Source organism: Hoplias malabaricus, chromosome Y (genome assembly GCF_029633855.1).
Source record: "Hoplias malabaricus isolate fHopMal1 chromosome Y, fHopMal1.hap1, whole genome shotgun sequence".
NCBI classification, from domain to species: Eukaryota; Metazoa; Chordata; class Actinopteri; order Characiformes; family Erythrinidae; genus Hoplias; species Hoplias malabaricus.
The window spans coordinates 32,754,670-32,781,611 of NC_089820.1; the positions used below are offsets into that span (position 1 = coordinate 32,754,670).

The 26,942-nt window shown below is 41.1% G+C and overlaps 1 protein-coding gene across 2 annotated transcripts in view; it reads left to right on the forward strand.

Moving 5' to 3' along the window:
* LOC136677979 (uncharacterized) overlaps positions 1–26,942 on the forward strand; it is a 346,523-nt gene that overhangs the window by 198,303 nt on the left and 121,278 nt on the right. The window contains exons 6-7 of one of the 2 annotated variants that reach the window (XM_066655713.1): positions 7,813–7,943; positions 8,287–8,417. In XM_066655713.1, coding sequence (XP_066511810.1) covers positions 7,813–7,943; positions 8,287–8,316 — 161 coding nt within the window. In that variant the 3' untranslated portion in view covers positions 8,317–8,417. Of the gene's footprint in view, positions 1–7,812; positions 7,944–8,286; positions 8,418–26,942 lie in introns of those variants that run through there. The other variant, XM_066655712.1, reaches the window with a different exon arrangement.

The following is a 26,942-nucleotide window of genomic DNA, read 5'->3' on the forward strand; positions in this document are numbered from 1 at the left end:
CTTCCGCGGCAAGTTGAGGCTGACATGGACCAATTTATTTCTAAAAAAGTTTAAATATCTGACGCTCGGTGTCTCTAAATGTAACTCAATCCTAGACCTGTTCAGAGCATCCTCTGTACAGTTGGGTCCTTGTTCTTGAGTGCAAATTTAGCATCTTTCCTCAGAGTAAGCGAGAGTCAGCACTCTTTTCTTTCCTTTGTCCGAGTGAGTTTGGGTCTGCCATCATAGGAGCATAGTTCTGGATATTGTTCTCGCTCCCTTTTCTTTTCTCTCAATTCTGCTGGACTCTTTTTTTACTCCGTTGACCTTTTTGTTCCTTTTCCGGCTCCACTTTCTGGCTTTCCGAATCCTTTCTGGCTGTCCTGGGGAATGCATGTGACCGTCATGTGGTCTGAGTCTCGGGTTCCACATGAATCGAATCTAACTTTGCTTAGGTGGATAAAACCTCTTGTGTATGTTAGCGTTAATTCCTTTCCTGAGTTTATACATCGAGTATATTGATATAGGTACACAAACTATTCTAGTTATTAGAGATTAATTAATATTATTTTTAGATTGAGGAAGGAATTGTTCTTCTTGTTTACTGAAATTCATATAAAATCATGCAGGCAATGTTAAAATATATTTACATGAGAATAACAGAATAACACATGATTAAACAATAATAATACATTGGGTATTATATGTATAATTGTTCATGTTAACTTCTTTTGAGAGAGAGAGAGAGAGACATGGAACCACGGATGCTTTAGTGACATGATTTCCCAAATGTCCACTTGGAGGCACTGTTGGTCCATGCTGTTTCTTCTGGGTTGAACTACGAATGTTTGTTTTAAAATTTAACATTCAATTAAAACTTCCATGCCGAATGTACGACGGAGTTTTAGGGCCACAGCGGTAAAAAAAAAAAAAAACAAGATTCCGAGATTAAAGTCTGAATTCTGAGAAAAAATCTCGGAATAATTCTGAGAAAAAAAGTCGGAATTATTCTGAGAAAAAAAGTCAGAATAATTCTGAAAAAAAAGTCGGAATAATTCTGAGAAAAAAAGTCGGAATAATTATTTGAGAAATAAAGTCAGAATAATTCGCTGCGTATAATGGAGCAGACACAGTGTAACTGTGGAACGCAATGTGTTGCTTAAGTTATGCTATGGTATAGATTTCAGGAATAAACACTCTTCTCTTCCACATCAGAGCCACAGTGTGATTAGTGTTTAAACCCTGAATCAGTGCACGAACCCATGGCATGTAGTTTCACGATACAATTAATGATCACGAAAATCATGGATACAGAACGAGTAGAACTCCAGCGCCCACGAAGCTCCATCGCGTTACGGCTCGGACAAAAAACTAAAGCCTTGTGCATGAATTATTTATTAAACGCATTCACACGACATGACGCAGCCCCTGACTGAGATGCACAAAGGCTTTACTTTTTTGTACGAGTCCGAGCCGTAACACGATGGAGCCTCGTGTGCGCCGGAGTTCTACTCTTTTACACTGTGTCTGCTCCATTATACGCAGCGAATTATTCTGAGATTTTTTCTCAGAATTATTCTGACTTTTTCTGAACCACTCATTATCGACCGGGCCCATCGTGTGCTTCAATCCAAACCTCCAGAAGGAGCAAAACCTCGCACAATTATTGCCCGGGTTCATTTCTACACCGAGAAGGAGCGGATTTTGAGGCTTCGAGACGGGCGCAACCTCGACTACAACGGCCACAAAGTGTTCAGTGTTTCCGGACTACACAGCTGAGGTTCTAAATCAGAGAAGGAGCTTCAAGGATGTCATGCATGCGCTAAAGGTGTCACACATGCTCCGCTTTCCCACAAAACTGTGTTCGCCATGAAGGTCAGCTCAGGATCTTCACATCCCCTTCTGAAGTGGCGAAATTTGTGGAATCCGAGCTTAAACAAGTTTGAATGGGTGTTGTTGATACTTTATAGCTTCTGGTGTGTTTCAGCGGCTAGGTTTTTTAACAATTGTTTTTTGTTTTCCTCGTTCATTGCAGATGGTATTACATTGTGTACATATTCAAAGAAAGTGCGGAGATGCTCATTAGGTGGTGTAATTTAGTAGTAGTATATACCACAGATACATTGTTATCTCTGTGCGCTTAGTGTTCCTGTCTATTAGGGTAAATACAGTGCTTCTCTCTTGTAGATGCTTACTGAGTTTGGGTGGGATGTCTTATATGTGGTTAGTGGGATTTTTTTTCCCTCTCTCCAGGCTGTCACTATACTTTTTCCCCTCTATCTTCAAACTTAGATGTCTGTAGTTCATAATGATGGAGCGGGGGTCACCTTTGTATCTTGGAATGTTAAGGGACTGTGTCACCTTATTAAAAGAGGTAGGGTTTTCTCACATCTAAAGTCTCTCAAGGCTGATATAATATTTCTTCAGGAAACCCACATCAGTATGACACAACAACGTAGACTCAGAGTTGGCTGGGTATCCCAGGTTTACCAAGCTCCATTTACTTATAAGGCCAGAGGCGTTGCTATTCTTTTTCGTAAAAATGTACAATTTCACTTAGAAACTATGGTGGCGGACCCACAGGGCAGATATATTATAGTCTCTGGTCATATTAATTATTTTCCCTTAGCTTTGGTTAATGTGTATGGCCCTAATTGTGATGCTCCTGATTTTTTTCATAAATTGTTTGATGCTTTCCCAGTAGATAATTTTAGGAACATCATAATGGGAGGTGATTACAACTGTTACCTGGACTCCTATATGGACTCTTGAAATAAACATACAGATCTTCTCTTGCACAATCAATTTATAATCAAATTCTAAAATTAAAATATGAATACAATTCAATTCTCAGCCAGCATGTGGAAATCTATTTGCTTAAACTAAAATTTTAATATTTTGAATTGGGGGATAAGCCTGAAAGATTATTGTCCAGACAGTTAAAAGGGATACAATCCAAGCAAGCCATTCACAAAATTATTTCAAGTTCTGGTGAATTAATTACAGATCCAAAAGAAATAAACAGTTGCTTTAGGGAGTTCTACTCTGACCTATATTCTTCTTTTTCTCTTTTTGTCACTGAGGCAGATTTTAATCCGTTTTTTGATAATCTGACTATACCACAATTGCCTGAGTCTTGCAAAGAAGAATTAGATGCTCCGATATCAGAAACGGATCTTTTAGATGCTATCCAGGCTTTCCCATCAGGCAAAAGTCCTGAGTGCGAATTCTACAAAGCCTTTAGTAGAAAACTCGTCCCCTAAATGCTGAGGATGATAAATGACTCTATTAGGAATGCTAAGTTCCCTAAATCTCTGTATGAAGCAAACATTATTTTATTATTAAAAAAAGGAAAGGTGGAGTCTGACCCTGCCTCTTATAGGCCAATAGCTCTCTTGAATTTCAATCAAAAAGTGTTGACCAAGGTATTATCGATTAGACTGGGAAAGCATATATCCAAAATAATTCATACAGATCAGACCGGTTTTATACCAGGTAGATTCACATTTGCCAATACACACCTACTTCTTAACATTTTATACTCAAATAAACTAAAAGATAACGAGGCCGCCATTATATCTATGGATGCTCAGAAAGCTTTTGATCAGTTAGAATGGCCATATATGTTTGAGGTGCTCAGAAGATTTGGATTCGGTGACTTTTTTACTACATTGGTTAAGATGCTTTATCTTTGTCCAACATCAGTAGTGTTCACTAACGGAGAGTGCTCTAGTCCATTTGACCTACATCGAGGGGTTTGTCAGGGGGACCTGTTGTCTCTGCTTCTTTTTGATTTAGCACTTGAACCATTGGCAACAGGGATTAGGAATCATCCACACATACATGGTATTAAATCTGGTGATGTTGAGAGCCTTGTGAATCAGATGCAGATGATTTGTTGGTATTTATATCCAATCCGGTGCGGTCTGTGCCTAATTTATTAAATTATATAGATGCTTTTAGTAAACTTTTGGGTTACTCAATTAACTGGACAAAAAGTGAATTCATAAATATTACCAATAACATTAGTCCTACTTTTTTGAATTCTTTGCCATTTAAAATAGTTGAGGATCATTTCACATATTTAGGCCTTAAAATTCCAAAAAATCCAAACCATCTTTTTAAATTGAATTTTCTGCATATGATTGACAAATTAAAAGCAAATGTTGAGAGCTGGAAGTTGCTTCCCCTTTCGATGATTGGACGTATCAATGCTATTAAAATGGTGATTTTACCACGTTTTCTATATTTATTCCAAAACATACCCATTTGCCTACCCTCAGCCTTTTTTAAACAACTAGACTCAATTATCTGTGCTTTTGTTTGGGCCTATAAACCTCCCCGTATAGCAAGAAGACATTTACAACGTCATACAGCACTTGGAGGGTTAGGTCTACCGGTGTTTAAACAGTATTATTGGGCAGCCAACGCAAGGGTTCTCACTTACTGGCAGAAGGGAGCTATAGACCATTCAATTTCTGAGGAGACTCCACTGTGGCTAAGAATAGAGACCCAGTCTCTAACAAAAACTTCATTACCGGTCTTACTGTTCTCTATGACCTTCCATCAAAACATTTGGCAAAAATTTTATCATCAGAAACTCTTTGAAGATTTTGAATCAAATGAAAATGATTCTCTCCTTGCCTCCAGTTTCTACACATACTCCTTTAACATGCAACTATTTTTTTGTTCCAGCTCAGTCAGATAAGGTGTTTGCTACCTGGAGAGATAAGGGTTTATTGTGCATTAAAGATTTTTATATAGACAACAGTTTTGTTTCTTTTGCCCAGCTTAAATCAAGATTCAATCTTCCTTCTTCCCACTTTTTTTGATATTTGCAGCTTAGGCACTATGTTCAAAAAAACATATCTTTTTTTAACTGAACCAAATAAACATATTTTTTATGACTTGCTCACGTCCCCTCCTGACACCAGACATTTGGTGTCTAGTTTTGTTTCTGTATTATCATCATCATGTAATACCCCTTCCTTAAAGGATAGTTGGGCTAAAGAGTTGGGGGCTGCAGTCACGGATTATATGTGGGAGAAGAGCTTATCCAGTATTCATCGTTGCTCAATTATTTCCAGGTATAGACTAATTCAGTTTAAAATATTATATAGGTTTTATTTTTCTAAAACTAAACTGAACAAAATCTATGCTTCTGTTTCCCCTGTGTGAGATAGATGCCATACTTCAGAAGGTTCCTTATCTCACTTAATATGGTCCTGCCATATGTTACATGATTATTGGGCTAGCATCTTCAACTGGTTCTCAGAGGCATTTGAAGTGGGTATTTCCTCCAGATTATAAACTGGCTATTTTTGGCTATTTCGATAGTTCCGTCTCTTTGTCATCTGCACAGCAGCAAGCCTTATTGGCGGGTATGGTTGCAGCCAAAAAAGTTATACTATTATCATGGAAATCACCAGTTGAGCCATGCCTTAAAAGATGGTTAAATGAGATGTTATTTATAATACAAATGGATCAGATATATTGCAAAGTATCTATAACAGCACCAAAACGCTTCTGTAGCGTGTGGGGACACGTTCTGTGCTATTTGGAGTGGGCCCAGCCAACATCAGCCCTGCCTTGAATTATACACTGTGTGGATGTATTACTTGTTAACTTATCTATAACTCCTTAGACAGCCTAAATACTTTATTTTTATTTGACCTATTTATTTTTTTAATTTTATTTAATTTTTCTATTTTGTTTATTATGGTGGCGTACAGGTGTGTACATGTTCTATTTTAGTTAGGTCCGTGTTTGTACATTTTTTCAAGTGTGTATCTGTCTTTAATTTCTGTGTTTTGTTTTATGTGATTTCGAAAATAAAAAAAAAAAAAAAAAATTCCATGCCATAGAGTGTCGTATTATTTTGAGTGTCTCAAAGTCCTGTCAATTTATATACGTTTTCGGTGGAGATTTATCAGTAGGAAAGAAGAATATTAATATAGAGCCTCAATAGTTTTCATTTAGAGAAAACTTGAGAGGGTGTTGACTTATGCTTTTAGGCCATCTGTTGATTTTATTCCTAGATTAGGTCTGACCATAAGGCTGACAAGTGCTTTTGGGGAGTCCTGGGCTTCATCATGTCATGACTTTATGAGTTAGTTGTCAGGATCTAATGACTGATTTAACAGAGCTATCTGACCTTTAAGTGTAGGGACGGACCTTCTCCTGAACATCACAGGGTAATTGACCTTTGGGTCTCCAAAACAGACTATGTGTGGGTGTGTATGCATGTGTGGGGGTAGTTTTATGGCCGTCCTTACAGCCCAAGCTAAGGAACAGGATCCCTCGTGGTTAGGAAGTGGATGGCCGGAGAAGAATCCTAGATTCCTTAATCAAACAATTTGAATAATCCATAATCTTGAAGATGGCCAGCACCCTTGTCCTTCCTCCACTACCACAGCTTGCATTTATGTGCCATCCTGGATGAGCTGCACTACCCGAGCAACTTCTGTGGGTTGTAGACATCACCTTATGCTACTTCTAGGGGTTAGAACACTTGACAAAATGTAAAAGTGACCAAAACATCAGCCAGAAAAAATGAGAACAGAGAAATTGTCTGTGGTCACCACCTGCAGAACCACTCCTTTACAGGGGTTGTCTTGCTAATTGCCTCTCATTTCAACCTCTTGTCTGTTCCATTTTTGCACAACAGCAGGTAAAGATAAAATGTTCCTTTTGGACCGTTCCCAAAGTAATTAAAATTTAAAAATATCCAAAAGTTCCAAAATACAACCTTCCTCCTCAGGGAGGCGTGCTCGTTCCGGAAGCGTTACAAAGACCAGTCGAGTGAAGTTCAAAGCAAATCAAAGTATTTATTTACAATACTGGATCCAGGAGAACAATACATAAGAAACCCATCTAATGGCCTTCCCCAGTAAAGTTCTGAGTTCCAGCTGGTCTGACCCCACTCTTATACCTCATATGACGTATAGCCTTCTGGTGGGGCGTTTCTGGCTGATTAACATATATTAATATGCATAATAAGACATGTTAGTATGCAGGTTCTTTGCGTGCGAGTTTCCCATACACCTTGACCCCAAAACATTAATTTTTAGGTAGGCTTGACAATATACCTTTTCTTCCCACACTCCTCTCCCATCAGCAAGATTCAGAGGAGTCACTAATGGACTTAAGGTCACTGAGATGCCCTAAAGTTCAACCCCCCCTTTTGGCTAACACTTGTAATTTATGTGAGCTTGGTATGGCCTAAGTGCACTATATTCAAAGTTAAACGTTTAGGAATTTAAAAAGGTGTATATATCACGTGTCATCATATGAGTGCATAGAAGATACAAGGTTTCATACAATGAATATATAATTATACTTTCTAATTTTAATAAATCATCATTTAAGGATATTTGACCACAAACACAAAGTAATAAAATTGTTTTCTACAACACAGGTGAAATTGATTCAAAATCAGTGTTGCTTCCTAACTGGACAGGTTGATTTTTAAACTGATAATTTTACTTGTACTTATATTTGCCTAATTTTTTTTTTTCTGATGGTAATTTCTTCTTGGGTAATAATAGTGTTTTGCCATACTAGCCTATACTCTTAGGTTAGGTTAGGTACAGATGTTCTGATTGATAATTAATTCTGGATGACATATATTAATTATTCTAATAGTATTGGATCTTGCAGTATTGCTTGAGGCACATTCCAAGGTTAAGGTGCACTGCACCACTTTGACGAGCACTTAGCATTTGTTGAGGTGTGGCTACTCCAGGGCAACCCATTTTATTGCCACTTTAAAATAACTGAAATAATTTATTAGGTGAGGTTTAACAAGTTTTATTTTTTATTTTTGTCTTTCAGAGCAAATCACTGTCTACTACTACATTTCTACTGCACCTTCTAAAGGTGCTCCTGTTGTATTGAACTTCACTGCCACCAATAACTACCTAAAATGTGTATGTGATGATAAAAAAATAGTTTTGACTATTGAGGTAAGTTCTAATTTATATTTTATATGTTTAAAAATGCTGCTTATATGTTCAAAAATAAGTGGATATTGATTAGCCGTTGATTCATGCACAATGAATCATCAAGACTGTGTGGAAAATACACTGTGTTGCCTTTTAAAATGATTCTTCCTCCTTTTATTATGGGAAGCTCTTGTTTTCTGCTGGCAATTTGTTTCTTTAACATAGGAGAAGAGACTTGAAAAGCAGAGATTTATTGGTTGTGCACTGGTCTCTTCCTAAACCAATTTTATGGAACGTTTGAATTCTTTAGCTATGTGGTCAGGAGTTAGTAGCCTATGTTTTATTGTAACTCTTTCATCGGCAGCTTCCAGAGAGGTTAGGGAGGTCCAAGTAGATTGACCAGAGGATAGGTCAGCCCTTGTGAGCCTTGGTTCCTCCCAAGGTTTCTTCCTCAGCTGAGGGAATTTTTCCTTGCCACTGTTGCCCCTGGCTTGCTCACTTGTTTTTTTTTTTTGTTTTTTTTTTTTACATTTTTTTACATTTCATGTCAAATCTTTGTCTTACTGGAATTCTGTGAAGCTGCTTTGAGACATCAGTTGTAAAAAGCGCTTAACAAATAAATTTTATTTGGTTAAAAAAATAAAATCACCCTGACTCTCACTGGAAGGTTTTGTGTAGTGTTCGTATTTGTAAAATAATATAAGGATGTGTATAGCTTTTTTTCTTAAGATCTGATAGATTTTTTTGCATAAAACTTTATATAAATAATAAAAACAAGTGATCGCTGGTTATTTTTAAAGGTTTTCTGTGCATTGGTAGTGGCACATTTATGATGGGAGAATTTCTCTTTTAACATGTTAGAATGCTGTTCTGTCATTAACAGAGAATGCCAGGACCTGAAAACCTGTACACAGCCTTCAATATATTTTTTTCTTTACACATTTTGCTAGAATTGTGAAACACTGATCCTGATTCCTTTCTGATTCCTCTAGGATGTTAAACATTTTAGACAAAATCTAGCATGCTTTAAATCTCCTTCAAATGCACCACTCTCTGTATATTGTGGAGATGTGGATTCTGTAGTAGTATTTGTGGAACCAGTCACATATTTGCAAAGCCAATTCTGCTTCCTTTCTGCATTTAAATGATAATGTTTCAAAACAACTACACAAAAGTAAATAAATAAATACATAACAGTTGTGAATACATCTAATTCAACACCCAGTTAGGACAGTACCCCTTGAACTCTGATCTGGGAACTGGTGGAAATGGGAAACACCTAAACCCAAAGCAAACGCTATTGCTTTTGTATAGACCAGAAAGCATAGCAAAACTTTCTGCAACTTTCTAATATAAAGGTTAGAGACAAATCTATTTTGAGAACAGAAACGCCATTTGTTCTCACCAAATTCACGAAACACCTGATTTCCAGTAGGAAACGCTACCCTATGACCATTGACCAGAACTAAAACTATTCCTGTACCTTACCCACAAATATGTGGAATTAACATATTTAAGACAACACTCCTACACTGGCTACTGTTCTCTGGTGCTGTGTTCTGAGATTTCATTTGCTTTTCCTTGTTGTATGAAGTAACATTTCAGCTTCATTATAGCACCAGTGTCAGCCACCAACAGATCCATCAGAAAACAGGATAGATTGTCCAAATCTGACAGCAACAGGAGTTTAAAATGTCAGACCACAGGGTCCTACCATCATCAAAATTATTATTTTGTTCCTGCTTTTGTCGCTGGAAGTTGTGTCCTGCTGGCAAGTTGTTTCTTGGGGCAGCACCATGGCGCAGCAGGTTGTGGCGCAGTCACACAGCTCCAGGGACCTGGAGGTTGTGGGTTCAAGTTCCGCTCCGGCTGACTGTCTGTTTGGAGTTTGGTGTGTTCTCCCTGTGTCCACATGTGTTTCCTCCAGGTGCTCCAGTTTCCTCCCATGGTGGAGGAACACACTTTGGTCGGTTAATTGGTGACTCAAAAGTGTTCCTGTGTGTGAGTGCGTGTCGCCGGGTGAAGCACTGACACCCCCTCCAGGGTGTGTTCCTGCCTTACGCCCAGTGATTCTTGGTAGGCTCCGGACCCACCGCGACCCTGAACTGGATAAGCGGTTACAGACAATGAACAGGAAAGGAGACTCAAAAAGAAGAGATGAAACTAAATTTTTTTGGGTGTGCCCAGGTCTCTTCTTAAACAAGTCCCAGATTTAACACTAGGAAGGCTGATATTTTCCAAACGTGAGGACAAGACCTCTTGCAATCCATGGACTATTAGCTACCCTTTCTTATGTAGATGAGTCAAAGCAAAGAAAGAGAGTTATATAGCTATTATATAGCTTTTTTTTAATTACAATTTGTTTGTTTATTTTCCTTGGTAATTTTGATCTAGGGTTATTGGTTAATTTCTCTGCCCTACTTGGGTGCATATTTTTTCTTATTGTACCACACATTTATACTTTACACATACATATCAGAGATAGACAGAAAGATATACATGTAGTTATATGTATTTCAGTCTGTTTGAAAAAATTGTGCGATACATTAGATTTTCTTTTCGGCTGTAGTTTATTACTTTATTGTTATTTTAAAAATAAATAAACTTGCAACTTTGCCTTTATCTTGGACTTGGTACAATATAGCAATATATTTATGGGGTAAACACTGTTGCATTAATGAAAGTTTTTGTAGTGTTTGGGTTTTAATCTGCATGCCATAGTTTATGTTTAATAAAAAAAAAATGACAAGCTATAAGACAAAAAAAAATTATTATTATAAAAATAATGATCTAATAAATAACAAAATTTTAGCTTCTGATGAGTGCAGGAACAGTAGTATTTAGCTTAGCTTAAAGTCACAGTAAATCAAACTAAGTTAAGTTTTTTCAGTGCTGATTTTATTTTAGTCAGCATGCGAGTTTGTGTTTAATAAATTCTGAACAAAAATATAAACGCAAGATTTTTGTATTTGCTACCATTTTTCATGCTCTGAACTCAGGTCTAAGATGTTTTCTATGGCCTTTTTCTCTCAAATATTGTTCACAAATTTTCCTAAATGTGTGTTAGTGAGCACTTCTTTGCTGAGATAATCCATCCACCTCACAGGTGTAGCATATCAAGATGCTAATTAGATAGCAAGATTCCCAGCAGGCACAGGACGTCAATTTGACGTCAGAAAGGCGTTGGTCTCTAACGTTGGACAGACGTTGAGTTTTAGTTGGAAATGAAAATCGGGTTGACGTCTAAACCCAACATTGCCTTGACAACAAGCTTCAACGTTGGACAGACGTTGAATTTTTGTTGGAAATGAAATCGGGTTGACGTCATAGCCCGATGTTGCCTTGACAACAATTTTCAACGTTGGACAGACGTTGATTTTTAGTTGGAAATGAAAATCGGGTTGACGTCTAAACCCAACATTAATGTGACGTCAAGACTCAACGTTGGTTAGACGTTGAAATATGGTTAGTAATCAAAGTCAGATATTACTCAAAAATTAACGTCAGGATGACGTCAAACTCCAACGTTGTGTAGATGTTGATTTTTAGTTGGAAATGAAAATCGAGTTGACGTCTAAACCCAACATTGATGTGACGTCAAGACTCAACGTTGGTTAGACGTTGAAATATGGTTAGTAATCAAAGTCAGGTATTACTCAAAAATTTACGTCAGGATGACGTCAAACTCCAACGTTGTGTAGATGTTGATTTTTAGTTGGAAATGAAAATCGGGTTGACGTCTAAACCCAACATTGATGTGACGTCAAGACTCAACATTGGTTAGACGTTGAAATATGGTTAGTAATCAAAGTCAGATATTACTCAAAAATTTACGTCAGGATGACGTCAAACTCCAACGTTGTGTAGATGTTGATTTTTAGTTGGAAATGAAAATCGGGTTGACGTCTAAACCCAACATTGATGTGACGTCAAGACTCAACGTTGGTTAGACGTTGAAATATGGTTAGTAATCAAAGTCAGATATTACTCAAAAATTTACGTCAGGATGACGTCAAACTCCAACGTTGTGTAGATGTTGATTTTTAGTTGGAAATGAAAATCGGGTTGACGTCTAAACCCAACATTGATGTGACGTCAAGACTCAACGTTGGTTAGACGTTGAAATATGGTTAGTAATCAAAGTCAGATATTACTCAAAAATTTACGTCAGGATGACGTCAAACTCCAACGTTGTGTAGATGTTGATTTTTAGTTGGAAATGAAAATCGGGTTGACGTCTAAACCCAACATTGATGTGACGTCAAGACTCAACGTTGGTTAGACGTTGAAATATGGTTAGTAATCATAGTCAGGTATTACTCAAAAATTTACGTCAGGATGACGTCAAACTCCAACGTTGTGTAGATGTTTATTTTTAGTTGGAAATGAAAATCGGGTTGACGTCTAAACCCAACATTGATGTGACGTCAAGACTCAACGTTGGTTAGACGTTGAAATATGGTTAGTAATCAAAGTCAGATATTACTCAAAAATTTACGTCAGGATGACGTCAAACTCCAACGTTGTGTAGATGTTGATTTCTAGTTGGAAATGAAAATCGGGTTGACATCTAAACCCAACATTGATGTGACATCAAGAACCAACATTGGTTAGACGTTGAAGTATGTTTAGTAATCAAAGTCAGATATTACTCAAAATTTAACGCCAGGATGATGTCATGCTCCAATGTTGTATAGATGTTGAATTTTAGTTGGAAATGAAAATTCGGGTTGACGTCAAATCCCAACATTGGTGTGACATCAAGACTCAATGTAGTTTAGACATTGAATTATGGTTAGTAATCAAAGTCAGATATTACTCAAAAATTAACATTTGGGTGACGCCAAGCTCCAATGTTGTTTTAGTTTTAATGAAAATCGGGTCGACGTCTAAACCCAACACTGGTGTGACATAGAGCCTCAACACTACCGTATTTCACATTTACAGCATACTACTGTAATTAAATAATACAATACTTTACTGTAAAAACTGATTTACAGTAAATAACTGTCAGCTGAGCTCCCAGACCATTACTGTATTTTTACAGGAACATTAATATATTTCAACTTTACAAAATACTACTGTAAATGAATAAAACTTAACTGTAAATATTGGGATTTACAGTAAATACCTGGCAACAGAGTTTCCACCCAATTACTGCATTTGTACAGGAACAAGATTGTATTTAAAATTTACAGAATACTACTGTAATTGCATAATACAATGTTTTACTCTAAATATTTAAATGTACAGTAATATTTTCAGCAGAATTGCCAGCCATTTACTGCCTTTTTTCAGAAACAATACCTTTTTACAGAGGAACACTAATTACAAACAGTTTCTAAATTACATTCAGTTCTTTATATATACTGAACAATACCAGCATGTAATATTTTTGTATTAAGATTATAGTGTTACTATTAAATAAAAAAAAATCAAGCCTGCCAAGCATGAATACTTTAAAAATACTATAACCATAACATACACAAAAGAAGTACAAATCTACATTCAGAATTAAAATCAGTAACACGCTTTATTAAAACTGAATATATGCAAAATGTGGACAAATTTCAAGTACTACATAACATGTTCAAATCATTTATTTTTTTTACTTGAACTTAATATTTTTGCCCATTATGATATTTGCTTTTTTTTTCCTAACCAAAAATACTTCACAATATCCAATTACATTATTGCCTTGATGAATTACAAGAAAGGTGCCCAAATCTTTATAGTAAAACATTACGTTATATCACATGACTTTTGATCTTACCAGACAACACAATTAGTGACCGTAAAACATCATGAAAAATGTAATAAAAAATATGTAATCTGGATTGCTAAAACTTTGTATTTCAAATATCATCAGTGAACCCAACATGTTACTGACTTAGAGTCAGTTTTGTGTTGAACATGACCCTTTAAATACAAACCGGATTCCAAAAAAGTTGGGACACTAAACAAATTGTGAATAAAAACTGAATGCAATGATTTGGAGGTGCCAACATCTAATATTTTATTCAGAATATAACACAAATCACAGATCAAAAGTTTAAACTGAGATAATGTATCATTTTAAGGGAAAAATATGTTGTTTCAAAATTTCATGGCATCAACAAATCCCAAAAAAGTTGGGACAAGGCCATTTTTTACCACTGTGTGGCATCCCCCCTTCTTCTTACAACACTCAAAAGATGTCTGGGGACAGAGGAGACCAGTTTCTCAAGTTTAGAAATAGGAATGCTCTCCCATTCATGTCTAATACAGGCCTCTTGGGCCTTCTTTGTCACACCTTCCTCTTTATGATGCGCCAAATGCTCTCTATAGGTGAAAGATCTGGACTGCAGGCTGGCCATTTCAGTACCCGGATCCTTCTCCTACGTAGCCATGATGATGTGATTGCTGCAGAATGTGGTCTGGCGTTATCTTGTTGAAAAATGCAGGGTCTTCCCTGAAAGAGATGACGTCTAGATGGGAGCATATGTTTTGAGCATATGTTTTGAACATATGTTTTGAACCTGAACATAGTTCTCTGCATTAATGGTGCCTTTTCAGACACGCAAGCTGCCCATGCCACAAGCACTCATGCAACCCCATACCATCAGTGATGCAGGCTTCTGAACGGAGCGTTGATAACAACTTGGGTTGTCCTGTCCTCTCTGGTCCGGATGACATGGCGTCCCAGTGTTCCATAAAGAGCTTCAAATCGTGACTCATCTGACCACAGAACAGTCTTCCATTTTGCCACACTCCATTTTAAAAGACCCCTGGCCCAGTGCAAATGTCTGAGCTTGTGGAGCTTGCTTAGAAATGGCTTCCTCTTTGCACTGTAGTGTAGTGGAGTATGAGCCAAATATGAATATCGGACAATCAAGAAATGAAAAGTTTTGGATTAAAACTTTTCCAGTCTGCAGAAGACTTTTCGTCTGCAACATAGCAGCCCCCACACACACAACCAATCTAAAGACATCAAAAGAACCCTTTTAAGTAACACATGGCCCCAACACCCCCCTTCTCTCTTTTAACTAACAGGAACTGTCGAGATAACTAACTTAAAGAGACAGGAACCTCAAACAAAGAAGAGAGCTTTTACGGCCCGTTTTTATGACAATGGCACCTAAATGTCTAATCCTTATCTTTCACGGAGATCAACAGATGTTCAAACCAAAGTGACCTCGAGTGAACTCCCGTGAACCAACAGCTGAAACACGGATTAACAACGACACCAAATGGACACTGGCGGAACTACACCTCGCCCGGAGTCGCCGCAAGACAATAGCGAAAATAGTCGATCTCTGAGTTATTTGTGTATAAACGAACGTATGAATGTCACTTTCTGTACCCTCAGATGAATGCCTACCTTCTAATGAAATGATGTATAATGCCGATTGTTTCTATTACAAAGATCAGTTTTGTCTCTGAATGAGAGAAAATGGATTAATGTTTTATTTTTCAGCGTATCATCACGAATTGGACGTGAACAATGTACTCAAGATGGGACCTTATGTAAATGTCTGATATTAATAGTCCAATGTACTCATTGTTATAGGTTGATAACAGGTATAAGAATTTTGATACGAGAAACTCATATTCCTTATGTATGAATCACAGAGTCAAAACCCCCTCCTCCTACTCTCTCTCTCTCTCTCTCTCCCTCACGAGAGTCACGTGAGTCTGGACTCGCGTCCAATCAGAAAGAGGACGCCTCCCATTAGGGCGTGACCGCGCCAGCCTTGAAAAGGCCAAACAGCAAGACAGACAAGGAGTTCGAAGTTTGAAGAGTCGCGAGGACTCTGCAGAAGTAACGGACCACGAAAGGAACTGGAAAAGAGAGGACGCCGACAACAAACAAAGGAACCCTCTCAGAGACTTCAGAAAAGCTTACGAGAGACGTCTCGAAATTAGCTAAGAGTATGAAGTTTAACTAATAAGTCGAATAATTTGAATATCTTTCTTTTCCTTTAATCTTGTTTATGTTTATTACCTATCGAAGTGTGATCTCACGAATGATCAAGGCGGGTGAAACTTATTTGTGGCCAAAGTAAGGTATCAACCGTTTGAGTAATCGATAACAGATATATTAACGTTATAAGCTGATTCCTGAAGACATCAATCCTGGAAAACTGAACAACGAGACTAGCTAATACTCTGAAAAAGCCTTTCCACTACGGTGGAAAACCAGCTACGCCTGTGAAAAACCGAAGAAGGGAAATCTCGATCGACGCAGCTCAGCTCGGAATCGAGGGTCTTCAAATCGACTGTAAAGAGATCCTCCATAAGCGGGCCTGCTTCTCACCACGTGGGAACGACGAGAACACCCCGGGACACGGAGATTAAACAACAGGACGCGACGGCTCGGTGAAACGGCGAACGAGTAAGCTAGCGTATTTAACACCTTTTCAGTAGCTGATGTCTAAACAAACCCTCTTTATAATTTACCATTTAATTAAACCTTAGTTAGTAACCTTAGTCACAAGTTAGAAGTGCCTAGCTCACCTTAAGGTCAAAATCAGTTCCCCCTGCCGGACACCGTGAGATTACAAGGTTGTGCTATGTTAACTAAATATCTTCTTTTTATTAATAAAACTCTCATTATTTGAAGTCACAGTGTTTGCAATTTATTCATTAGAATTTCTGAAAATCCTGAAGAACTCATTTAGCATGATTATTATTCATTCTCAAACTAATTATTAATGTTCTAATTGCTTAAACCAATTATAAATCTTAATTAATATCATTAAGTCAAATATCAGAGGTTGGAGGAGTTTGAATAAGGTCAAGGCTATAAAACAAATTATAAAATTATATATATATGTATCGGGGTGTATGACCAACATCCACTACATATAAAATATATATATTTTATTGGCGCCCACGCGAGGCCAGGAAAAAGGCTTTTTAATGAGCAAACTGCAAAACACTGAATATCAGCTTGGGTTTATGAAATACTTTCCGCTGTTTGTGTTGCTGAATAACGATTGAGATTCAAAGCTTGATGTGGGTAATTTCGTGTTGTGTTTGTTACTGCTGAAAAACTGTTCTGTGATATATACCGGGTAGAAAATAAGCTTGGTTGTTTTTGAAAGAACGCGGCTCTGCGCCATTTTGCATGCATTAAATTGAGGCCTGGGCACGTCTGAACTGCGCGAAATTCCGCTGTGAGACTTTGCCGTCGGATTCGACCTCCCGCCGCGAAATCCCGGCGAAGAGAGACCACCGAACCGAATACCCCCGTTCGTTTTAAACTGGGTCGCTACCAGCGTTAATAACGAGATCGCGCGCTAGGCGATTGGGAGGTTATTAGACAGCCGAAAATACGGCTTGTGTGAAGAGCTATCTGCTCTCGTCAGCTGTTCCTGTTAAACTGAACGCGTATTCAGAAAGGAACGAACCCCTTTTAAGGGGCGGAGCTGAAACTAAGGAGGGAAATTCAAAACGCCCCCAAAACAGAGGAAGACAAATTCCCTCTTGTGGTATAAGTGCGTAATTGCAGGGAAAAATACTTCATAACTAGCGTCTATTGAAGCGTGTCCTCCCTTGCTCCTCCTTGTGGTCAAGTGGTGCTACCCTTGACGTTTGATTCCCGTACACCCTCTAGTGGTTGGGAGGTTGTCCGCCGAGACAACATAAGTGTTTAGCAGCCCTCTGGTGTTAAAAAGTTGTCATTACAGATGAAATTCTTTTAAAATACCTTAGTGTAAAATCTCTGTTCCCCTTTTAAAATTTTAATTTTTATTTTTTTGATAGAGTATCTGAGCGTTTAAAATCTTTATTCCAATTTAGATTTTAATCTGATAACACCCTCTAGTGTTGAAACTTCCCGCTACAGTGGAAATTCCCATTTGTGTTAGTGTATCTGCTGGTACCGTGTCTATTGGGACTCTCACCAGCGCCGACTGGTGTCCATTGCTGCTATTGCATTGTAACTTGCTTGTCGCCCTCTGGTGTCCTAGTCTGGTATTACAATTTAAGTTCAACTTAAATACTGAAGCTCGCTGTTGCCATTCAGACTTACCTTCAGTACCCTCTGGTGGAGAAAACTTGCTATCGCAATTGAAATTGTCGACCAGTTCACACTGATAAGACCTGGTATCACAGCTCTAGTGGCTGTCTCTAAACTCTGCACATCTGAATAATTACAAGTAAAGGCTTGGAAGCATAATAAGTTGATACAACTACAGCAGACAGTGTGCAGTAATTAGAGATTGACACTTTAACTTGATACCAGATCACAAACGCAGTTAAAAGAGAGAGTCTTTTAATCTCGCTATTCTTAATAATTCTGTAATTCGGAAAATTCTTTTACTTTCATAATTCCTTAATTGGAAATTATATCTAATAATAAAACTCACTTAATATTAAAATTCCTTCATCCAAATTTTTCGACAATTCTTTAATTCAAAATTTTTAATAATTTTAATTATTGAAAAAAAAAAAAAAATTTTTTTTTTCTCTTTCTCTCTTCTTTTATTCACTCGCGCATAGCAACTTTCACTCCACCCTCTCCTACTAACAGACTTCCCTTAGAGATTCACAAGTGAACTCTAACACCATACATACTAGCAGTTACTCTTAGAGCACTCGGTACAAGTGAATTTAGTTCAGATTTAGTTAGAGAAGGGATTAACGGAATTAATCCTAACTAAATAGAAGTAAGTTACACCTCGCAGTTAAAACACAGCTAACATGGCAGAAGGGACTTTTTCTTCGGAAGTATATGTAGAAGGTTTGTGGGATGAGGCATTCTCTGTTCTGACCAGCATCACCAGTGATGTGATGCCGGGACTCGCAGAAACTGTGCAGAAAACCTCACAGGCGCATCGTGACCACATGGTGGCTAAGTGGGTAGAGAACCACTTAACCAACATCCTCAAGGGCAAGCCCCTAACTGAGGCATTAGGTCAGATAGCCCTCCTCGCTGTAGTACAGCTCAGAGCCAGCGAACGTGAGCTTGAGGTATCAAGGCGACAGCAGGCAAAGGTAGAGGCAGAGCTAAGTCGACTTCAAAGCGAAATAGCTGAAGGGAACACGCTGCCCCAGGTCACACCCGATGTGCCACCTAGTGCCGCTACAGAAAGACAAGGCCAGCAGGAAGATAGTGAGGATCAGGAACCAGACTCAGGGACCGTAACCTTTAGAGCTGCTGCAGCACCTCCTCTGGTATCAACGGGTATTTCCCCTTCCCCTGTGTCTCCTGTCAGTCGTCCCTTACAACGCCCTGCTAGACCCAGAGCACTGCAACCCAGTGTCTGGTCCCCTCAACCTTTACCCTCTCATGGTCCCTCATACAAGGACCTAGATAAAATCGCGCGTAATATAACCCGCTTTGATCCCAAACCTGACGGTTCTAATGATATCTTTTCCTACCTAAAAGATATTGACTTCTACCTCCAAAGGTTCCCCGGGATCACCATAGATGACAGACTATATGTGATTAAACTGACCTCCAACCGAGACGTCAGTAACTTCATTGAACGTCAGCCAGACTATGTAAAAGCGCGATATGATGTGCTGTGCCAAGCATTGGAGGAAGAATTCTCCAATCACCTGTCACAGACCGGACTGGCCGCTGCTTTGAACATAAAACAGCAACGCCAGGAATCCCCTCAGCAATATTATAATCGACTCAGACAGGCGTACTTCGGACCTAGAAATGACTCCGGAATGGAGGAAGAGTTAAATTTCAAATCACTATTTATCCAAAACCTCCATCCCCACACCAGTCACCAGTTGGGAGTCTCAGCTTGCCCTCGCACCCTGTCTAGCAGGCAGCTGCGTGATTTAGCACTCAGAGGTTTCCTCAAAACCCAACAAATTCCCAACAGGCGGTCCGAAACACCCCAAGTCTTCAATGTCGACTCCAGTTCCCCACATTTAGAGTTAGAAGGCGCCACCCAGGCCGATCCACCAAGATCCGCCCTGAACCCTTCCTCCACTCCGTGGACCAGTGAGGGCCCGAAACCTCATCCGCCCTCACACCAATACAAGCGCTACCCTCCTCGCAGGCCAGACAGAAATCATGACAAAGATTTCTGGAACCCTCGGGACAGGGCTGGGTATGGTCGTGACTATTACCCTGTAGAAAACCGCGGTGCGGGCCGTGGAAAACCATCACACCCCCATAAGGGATATGAGCGAACAGCTCCGAACCAGCTTTCTGATTCCTATAGAGAAAAGAAAGAGAAATACTGGTATCAAAATAAAGAAAATCACACTAAAGACAAGCTTAAAGGCACGGAACTCAGCTCTAAGGAGTTAGAGGACATCCGCCGAATGCTTGCAATGATTTGCAAAGAGAAAAAGAAAAAACCTGACGTTCTTTCTATCACCTCTTCGCGGTCTAACCCAAAGCCATCCTCTAACACCCCAGAAATGTTAGAAAGTTATGTAGGAGAAGTGACAAGCGAAGCTCCGTCTTCTAGCGCACCGTGCAATCTCCTCGTGACCCAAACAAACACTGAAAACCCGATGATACAGGGGGGTGACTCGCAACCACCCTCCAGTGCTGTTTTAGTTGTTCAGTTAGACGGTAAAGAAGGTTTAACGCCAAATGACCCTTCAGTCATTGAAGGCGACACACCCGTCCGACAATTCATGGGACACCTAACGGAAAAAGGGGTTGCACGCAAATTCTACTTGTCCACCATTGTGGAAAGAAGGCTAGTACATGAGGCCCTATTGGACACTGCATCAGATGTCACGCTCATGTCTTCCGCCTTGTTCCACCAGGTTCGAGCCATTGCGCGGCGTGAAAATCGCGAGATACAGCTCCAAAACTGTTCTCTTAAAATTCAGCCGTATTCACATGCAGGCCTCACTATCCAGTCTATGGCACTAATACACTTAGCCATTGGACCAATGACCTTAGTGCATCCAGTCCATGTGTCTCCTCTCGAAACAATTCCCTTCCTCATCGGCAAAGATCTCCTTAATCGCTTCGAACCACTGATTGACTTCAAAAGGTCAAAGATCTGGGCACAAGTGCGTGAGCCTTTACCCATCTGCACCCCACACCACCGGGAAGCTCAGTGTTGCCGTCTCGAAATCCGGCCTGAATCAATAGGAGATCCACCAAGTCAGATCCCTCACTTCGAGGAAGAGGAAACTGAGCCCATGGCAGCCACACCAGAGACAGCAGTCTCTCCCTGGCCCCCTAGTGCCATGTTAGAACAACGGAACACATTCCTGTGCACTTTCACACAGCCGTCCACAACAGACGCTCCAGGCCTTCCCATCGTGAATGGTCTCACAATGCAGGACTATCGTGTAGACAATGCAGTTCTGGCTCTATGGACCGACCAGTCCGCCATAAGCCAAACCCTCTTTAACACTCTGCGCCTCACTCAACCAAATATTCCTTTGGTGAGCAGTCCTTGTCGCTTTCCTCTTAACCTGGCATCAAAAGCAATGTCACCCACTGATGGAATTTGCGCTTTAACCGTCCAGTGGAACAAAAGGGTAATCACCCATTATTTCTTAGTCGTCCCTAACTTGCCGCACGACGTTTACATTGGAAGTGACTTCTTGGTGCGCCTCGACGTCCACGTAGACACCCTCAATAGTGTACTGTGGTCTTTGACTGATGTTTCAACGGAAACCTGGTCCTCTGATCTCAGCAACCTAGGCTCAGGACAAACTATTCCCGAGGTATGTCAGGTCACTAACCAAGGTGCACTTGTGGTACCTGCGAACGCAGCAAATGTACCCATCCGCTTAGTCATGCGACCTGGCCAACACTTAAGCCACGCGCATGCACTTTTCCAACCGTCACCTCAGTTCTTCGAACTAGGCCTCACCCTCGAAGCCACACCTTTGGTGGAGACGCGAGCAAGATCCACCTATCTATTCGTACGGAACGAAACCACTCAACCCTTGACGATCCCTCACTCATCTCCTCTGGGTTGGTTAGTCAGTACGAAATTCCATGACTTCGAGTTGCGAATTCCGATCATAGGACCAATGCCTGAATCCCTGCTTCTTGATCATGCAGAATCAAAGGTGTTCTACACTCATCCGACACGAGCTGTTGCTCTCTTCTCAGCTCTGGACATGAGTAATGATGCCATTTGCAGAATAGATCTCGCTGACGACAATCAAATGACGATCACGGTCCTTTCCATAGATTCATCCCCGGAATCCTCCCGGGAACCATCTCTTCTTCCCGAAGCGGGAGAAAACACTTCAAATCCGCGTACTTCGAAAGAACTATCTGACTCCGAATTTCGTATCCAAGTCGAACAAGTTCTAAAGGAGGCCGACGCCCTCCAAAGCAAAGAAGAACGTGAGAAACTCTGTGAAGTGCTCCTTAAATATCAAAAATCTTTTTCCAAAGATTCAACGGACTGTGGTCTCACTGACATTCATTCAGTACGTATTCCCACTCGTCCGGGAGCACCACCCACGTTTGTCCGCCAATACAAAATTCCGTTGGCATCCTATGAACCGGTACAAGAAATCATTGATGACTTGCTGGAAAAGGGCATAATTCGACCCTGTAACAGCACGTACTCGGCACCATTATGGCCCGTCATAAAACCAAATGGTAAATGGCGCTTAACCATCGACTATCGGAAACTAAATCAACAGGTTCCCTTGTCTCGATGGCCGATGACACAATTGGAGCAAGAGCTTCCCTCGGTCCGAAACGCTAAATACTTTTCCACCATCGATGTAGCCTCTGGCTTCTGGACCATCCCGGTGCAAGCAGAAGACCAACACAAGCTCGCTTTCACTTTCGCAAACCGACAGTACACATTCACTAGGTGCCCTTTTGGATATGCCAACTCACCCGCGGAGTTTAATATTTTCTTAAACAAAGCATGCCCTGATGCCCGCGAGCGAGGCACCCTCATATATGTGGACGACATACTCATGCGTAACCACTCCCTACAGGCACACATTGACGAGATTGATCATGTTCTTGACCAGCTTACAACAGCAGGTGCGAAAATATCACTCTCCAAATGTCAGTGGTGCAGAACAAAAGTGAATTACGTCGGTCTGCTCGTAAGCACTGATGGTGTTGAACCACAAGTGAGTCGAGTGCAAGGGGTAACAAACCTCGCAGCACCCACCAACCTTAAGGAACTCCGCAGTTTCTTAGGAGTATGCAACTACTCACGACAATTCATAGAGAACTATGCGGACCTAGCTCGTCCACTTTATGACCTCCTGAAAAAGGACACTCTTTTCACCTGGGGCGAAGCCCAGGAACACGCCATGCAGGCACTAAAATCGAAACTGTGCACGGCCCCATGCCTTGCCTATCCTGACAGTAGCAAAGAATTCTACCTAGAAGTAGGGTTCTCGAACCACTGTCTCAGCTCCGGTCTGTATCAATTACACGATAGAGACAAACGTGTCATAGCCTATGCTAGTAAAACTATGCTGGCTGCCGAAAACAAATACAGTGACTGCGAAAAAGCACTACTAGCAACAGTGTGGGCAGTCAAACATTTCTCCAACTACCTAGGTGGTCAGAAGGTGATTGTTGAAACTCATCATCAACCAGTCACTTTCCTAAACAGCCAACGAATTCGAGAGGGTGTAGTAACTAACGCTCGAGTAGCGTCATGGCTAATGGCTCTCCAAAGCTTTGACTTAGAGGTGCGTTACGCGCAAAACTACAAGAGCCCCCTAGGCACAGGCCTTGCTTCCTGCAGGCGATGCGAAGGAAACATTCCTTCCCAAGTGCCACAAACTCCAGAAACCCTCTTACCCACCGTGGCTAACCACCACTATTTCGATCCTAACACATGCAAAGACCTTGTCACTGCGTATGTAGATGGTTGTTCGTTCCGCCGAGAACACACCCTGATGGCAGGGGTGGGTATTATCGGAATAAACGGATGGCCTCACGAACCCCTAAGTTTCAAATTGGGTGCTCAGTCCTCCCAATATGCTGAAATAGCAGGAATTCTTATCACAATCCAGTCTGCAGTCCAGAAAAGCATAAAAACGTTGGTGATCTGCACAGACTCCAACTACGCGCGCCTAAGCTTCACATGCCACTTGAGACTGTGGAAAACCAACAACTACACCACGTCAAACAAAAAGCCAGTTAAACACAAAGAGCTTTTCGCGGCATGCGAACACTTGGTAGACACACATGACCTGCAGATCTACTGGAAGAAAGTGAAGGGTCACTCCCGAGTCCCGGGAGATGACAAAGAATTCAATGATCAAGCAGATAGCTTAGCCAAGCAAGGGGCCCGCGAAGGCACATCGTGGACATTCGATCCCTCCCTTTTTCCAAACCCACCCGACATCGAAGTCCTAGCTGTCACACGGTCTCGAACTGTAACAAAGGCGTCGCCCGACAATGCCAAAACTACCATTGTCTCTATTAACCCTGCTTTTTCGGACGCTGACTTAGTTACTCTCCAAGCTCGAGACCCATCCATTTCTAAAATGCTTAGCCATGTCTCTGACCCATCTACTAATCCCATCGCAGCACAAGACCTTGACACCATACCAGGCCTTAAAGACCTATACGGCGCCAAAGCGTCCCTCCAAGTCGTCAAAGGCTTGCTAGTTCATGCCACTGACTCGCACACTTCACCTACGTTCGTGGTTCCTCAGTGCCACAGGGGGGTGATGCTGATGCACGCCCATGACTCCCCATCTGCGGGACACAAAGGGGTCAAAGCAACACACCATGCGCTCAAGCAGGTGGCATATTGGCCCCACATGGTAAAAGATGTGGCTGACTACATTAAAGGCTGTCTGGTATGTTGCCAATTTCAACCCTCGAATCCTCTTCATAGAGCCCCCTTGCAAAAGAAAGGAGTATCCTTCCCTTGGTCAAACCTCCAGATAGACTGGGTTGGACCACTCACTCGAACAGTAAGAGGTAACAAGTACTTCCTCACAGTCACGTGTGCATTCACTAAATGGGTAGAATGCCTCCCCGCACCGAATGACACAGCGTTAACCACTGCATACTTACTGATGAACCATGTCTTCTCACGGTTTGGCCTACCCAGCCGTGTCGACTCTGACAGAGGGACACATTTCACAGCTGAGGTCATGCAGCAGCTCTGGCAACTCTTAGGAGTAAAAACCAGCCTTCACATTAGCTACCATCCTCAAAGCTCAGGTCAGGTAGAGCGAGCCAACCGAACTGTTGTTAGCATACTGAAAAAGTACGTAGCAGCAAACCAACGAGACTGGGATGTCAAACTCCCCCTCGTACTGATGGCCATACGGGCGACCCCACACGACGCGGTCGGGGTCTCACCCTTTGAGTTGATGACAGGGAGACAAATGACTCTGCCTCTACATCTGTTATATCAGCCAGGTGAAGCTAGCATAGCCGTAGCCTACACCACTCATCAGTATATGGAGGACCTACAGAAACACCTCAAAGCTACTTTCGCCTTTGCCCAGCAGAAACTGGAAAGAAGTGCAGAAGGTCGCAAAGCGTACTATGATCACAAAGCATCCCACGACGAACTCCAAATAGGGGACAAGGTATGGTACTACATCTTTGTCCAACCTGTTGGAAGGTCGCGAAAAACAGGGGGGAATTTGGCCCGCAAATTCCTACCCCGATGGTCCGGTCCCTATAAGATAACAGACAAACTGTCCCCCGTTGTTTACAGGATCAAAATAAACAAAGCTCGGGGCAGTACCGAATTCAAATGGGTCCACCGCAACCAAATCCGACCACACACAACCCCCATGGGACTTGTAGGGGATACTAACGCTTGTGTTAGATCATAAACGACAGAACCAAAGGCAGGAAGGGTGTTAGTTAACAAACAACTATAACCTTCTACTCACACCTTAGTTCTCCTATCCCTTTTCCCTTTTTCTCTCACTCTTTAGCAGGCAACGAGCTTCTAACCAGACTGAGGACACTCAGGGTGCAAGACCCTAGTCCCTCATCGTCAATTATTGTAGAGTGCTTACCCTAGGAAATTTTTATCAAAAAGGGGGGTATCGTGAAAATTTCTTATAATTTGTCTAAACGACTCGCCATAAATACCCTAAATCTAACCATGAGCATCTCTTCCGGTAGGATGGCCCCGCTGCTCATTCTCCTGATCGTCGGCTCCCTAGGAACCGCCGTGCTCCCTGAAGTGATTGAACCAGGTCCTGACTCAGGAATAATACTGAAAGACCAGCCGGGACTGCTAATCACTAATTGCCGCCTCCATACCCAGAGAGTATTTATACGGTTGAATCCCGCCGAAGCGTGTAGCAAAAACCTACCGATAACCACGCTGCAGACTGGCCGGAATGGAGTTAGATGGACTGAGGAAGCTATCAGCCATGCTGAAGCCGACGTAACTCACATGCTCCGCCAGTTACAAAAGTTTACCGTAACGCAATCAGAACTAAATGGTTTTAATAAACGACCTAAACGCTTCATAGGCGGATTGTTAATGGCAGCTGCAACTGTGGGATCACTACTGAGTCTCGGAACGTCCGCCGTCAATGCCGTCAATGTAGCCACTGTTAAACGTCAAGTAGGGGAATTGCAAGCGGAAATTCCGAACATTAAAACCCAATTAGACAAACAGCAGCAGCACCTGCAAACCATTGGGCAAACCCTACGTGGCACCGTCGTAGTGCTCAACGCTCACAGTGTCGCTTTGAACAAAACGCTCCAGACGGTTAACTCCATGCTCTCAGTAGTACAACTTGACCTTGCCCACATCCAGCTTGTGAATATGTTATTGTCTGATATGCTACAAGAAATCAGCTCCTCTGTAGATAGCCTAGCCATGGGGAGAATCCCTCCCTACTTGGTGCCCCTATCCTTAGTACAAGAGATTTTATCCACAGCAACTCGAGAAGTAGTTACTGATCTCCAGGCCCACCTAGCCTATACCTTAGGTAGCGCCATCCCAATTTATGTTAATCCTCAAGACCGAGAATTAGCATTCATTATTAACCTTCCCATAATGGCGCCTGAAAACATATACCGTTTGAAAGATGTTGTCAACGTTGGTTTCTGGCAAGATTCTGCCTACGTTCGTGTGAAAACAACATCTCTTGTAGCATACCAAGACG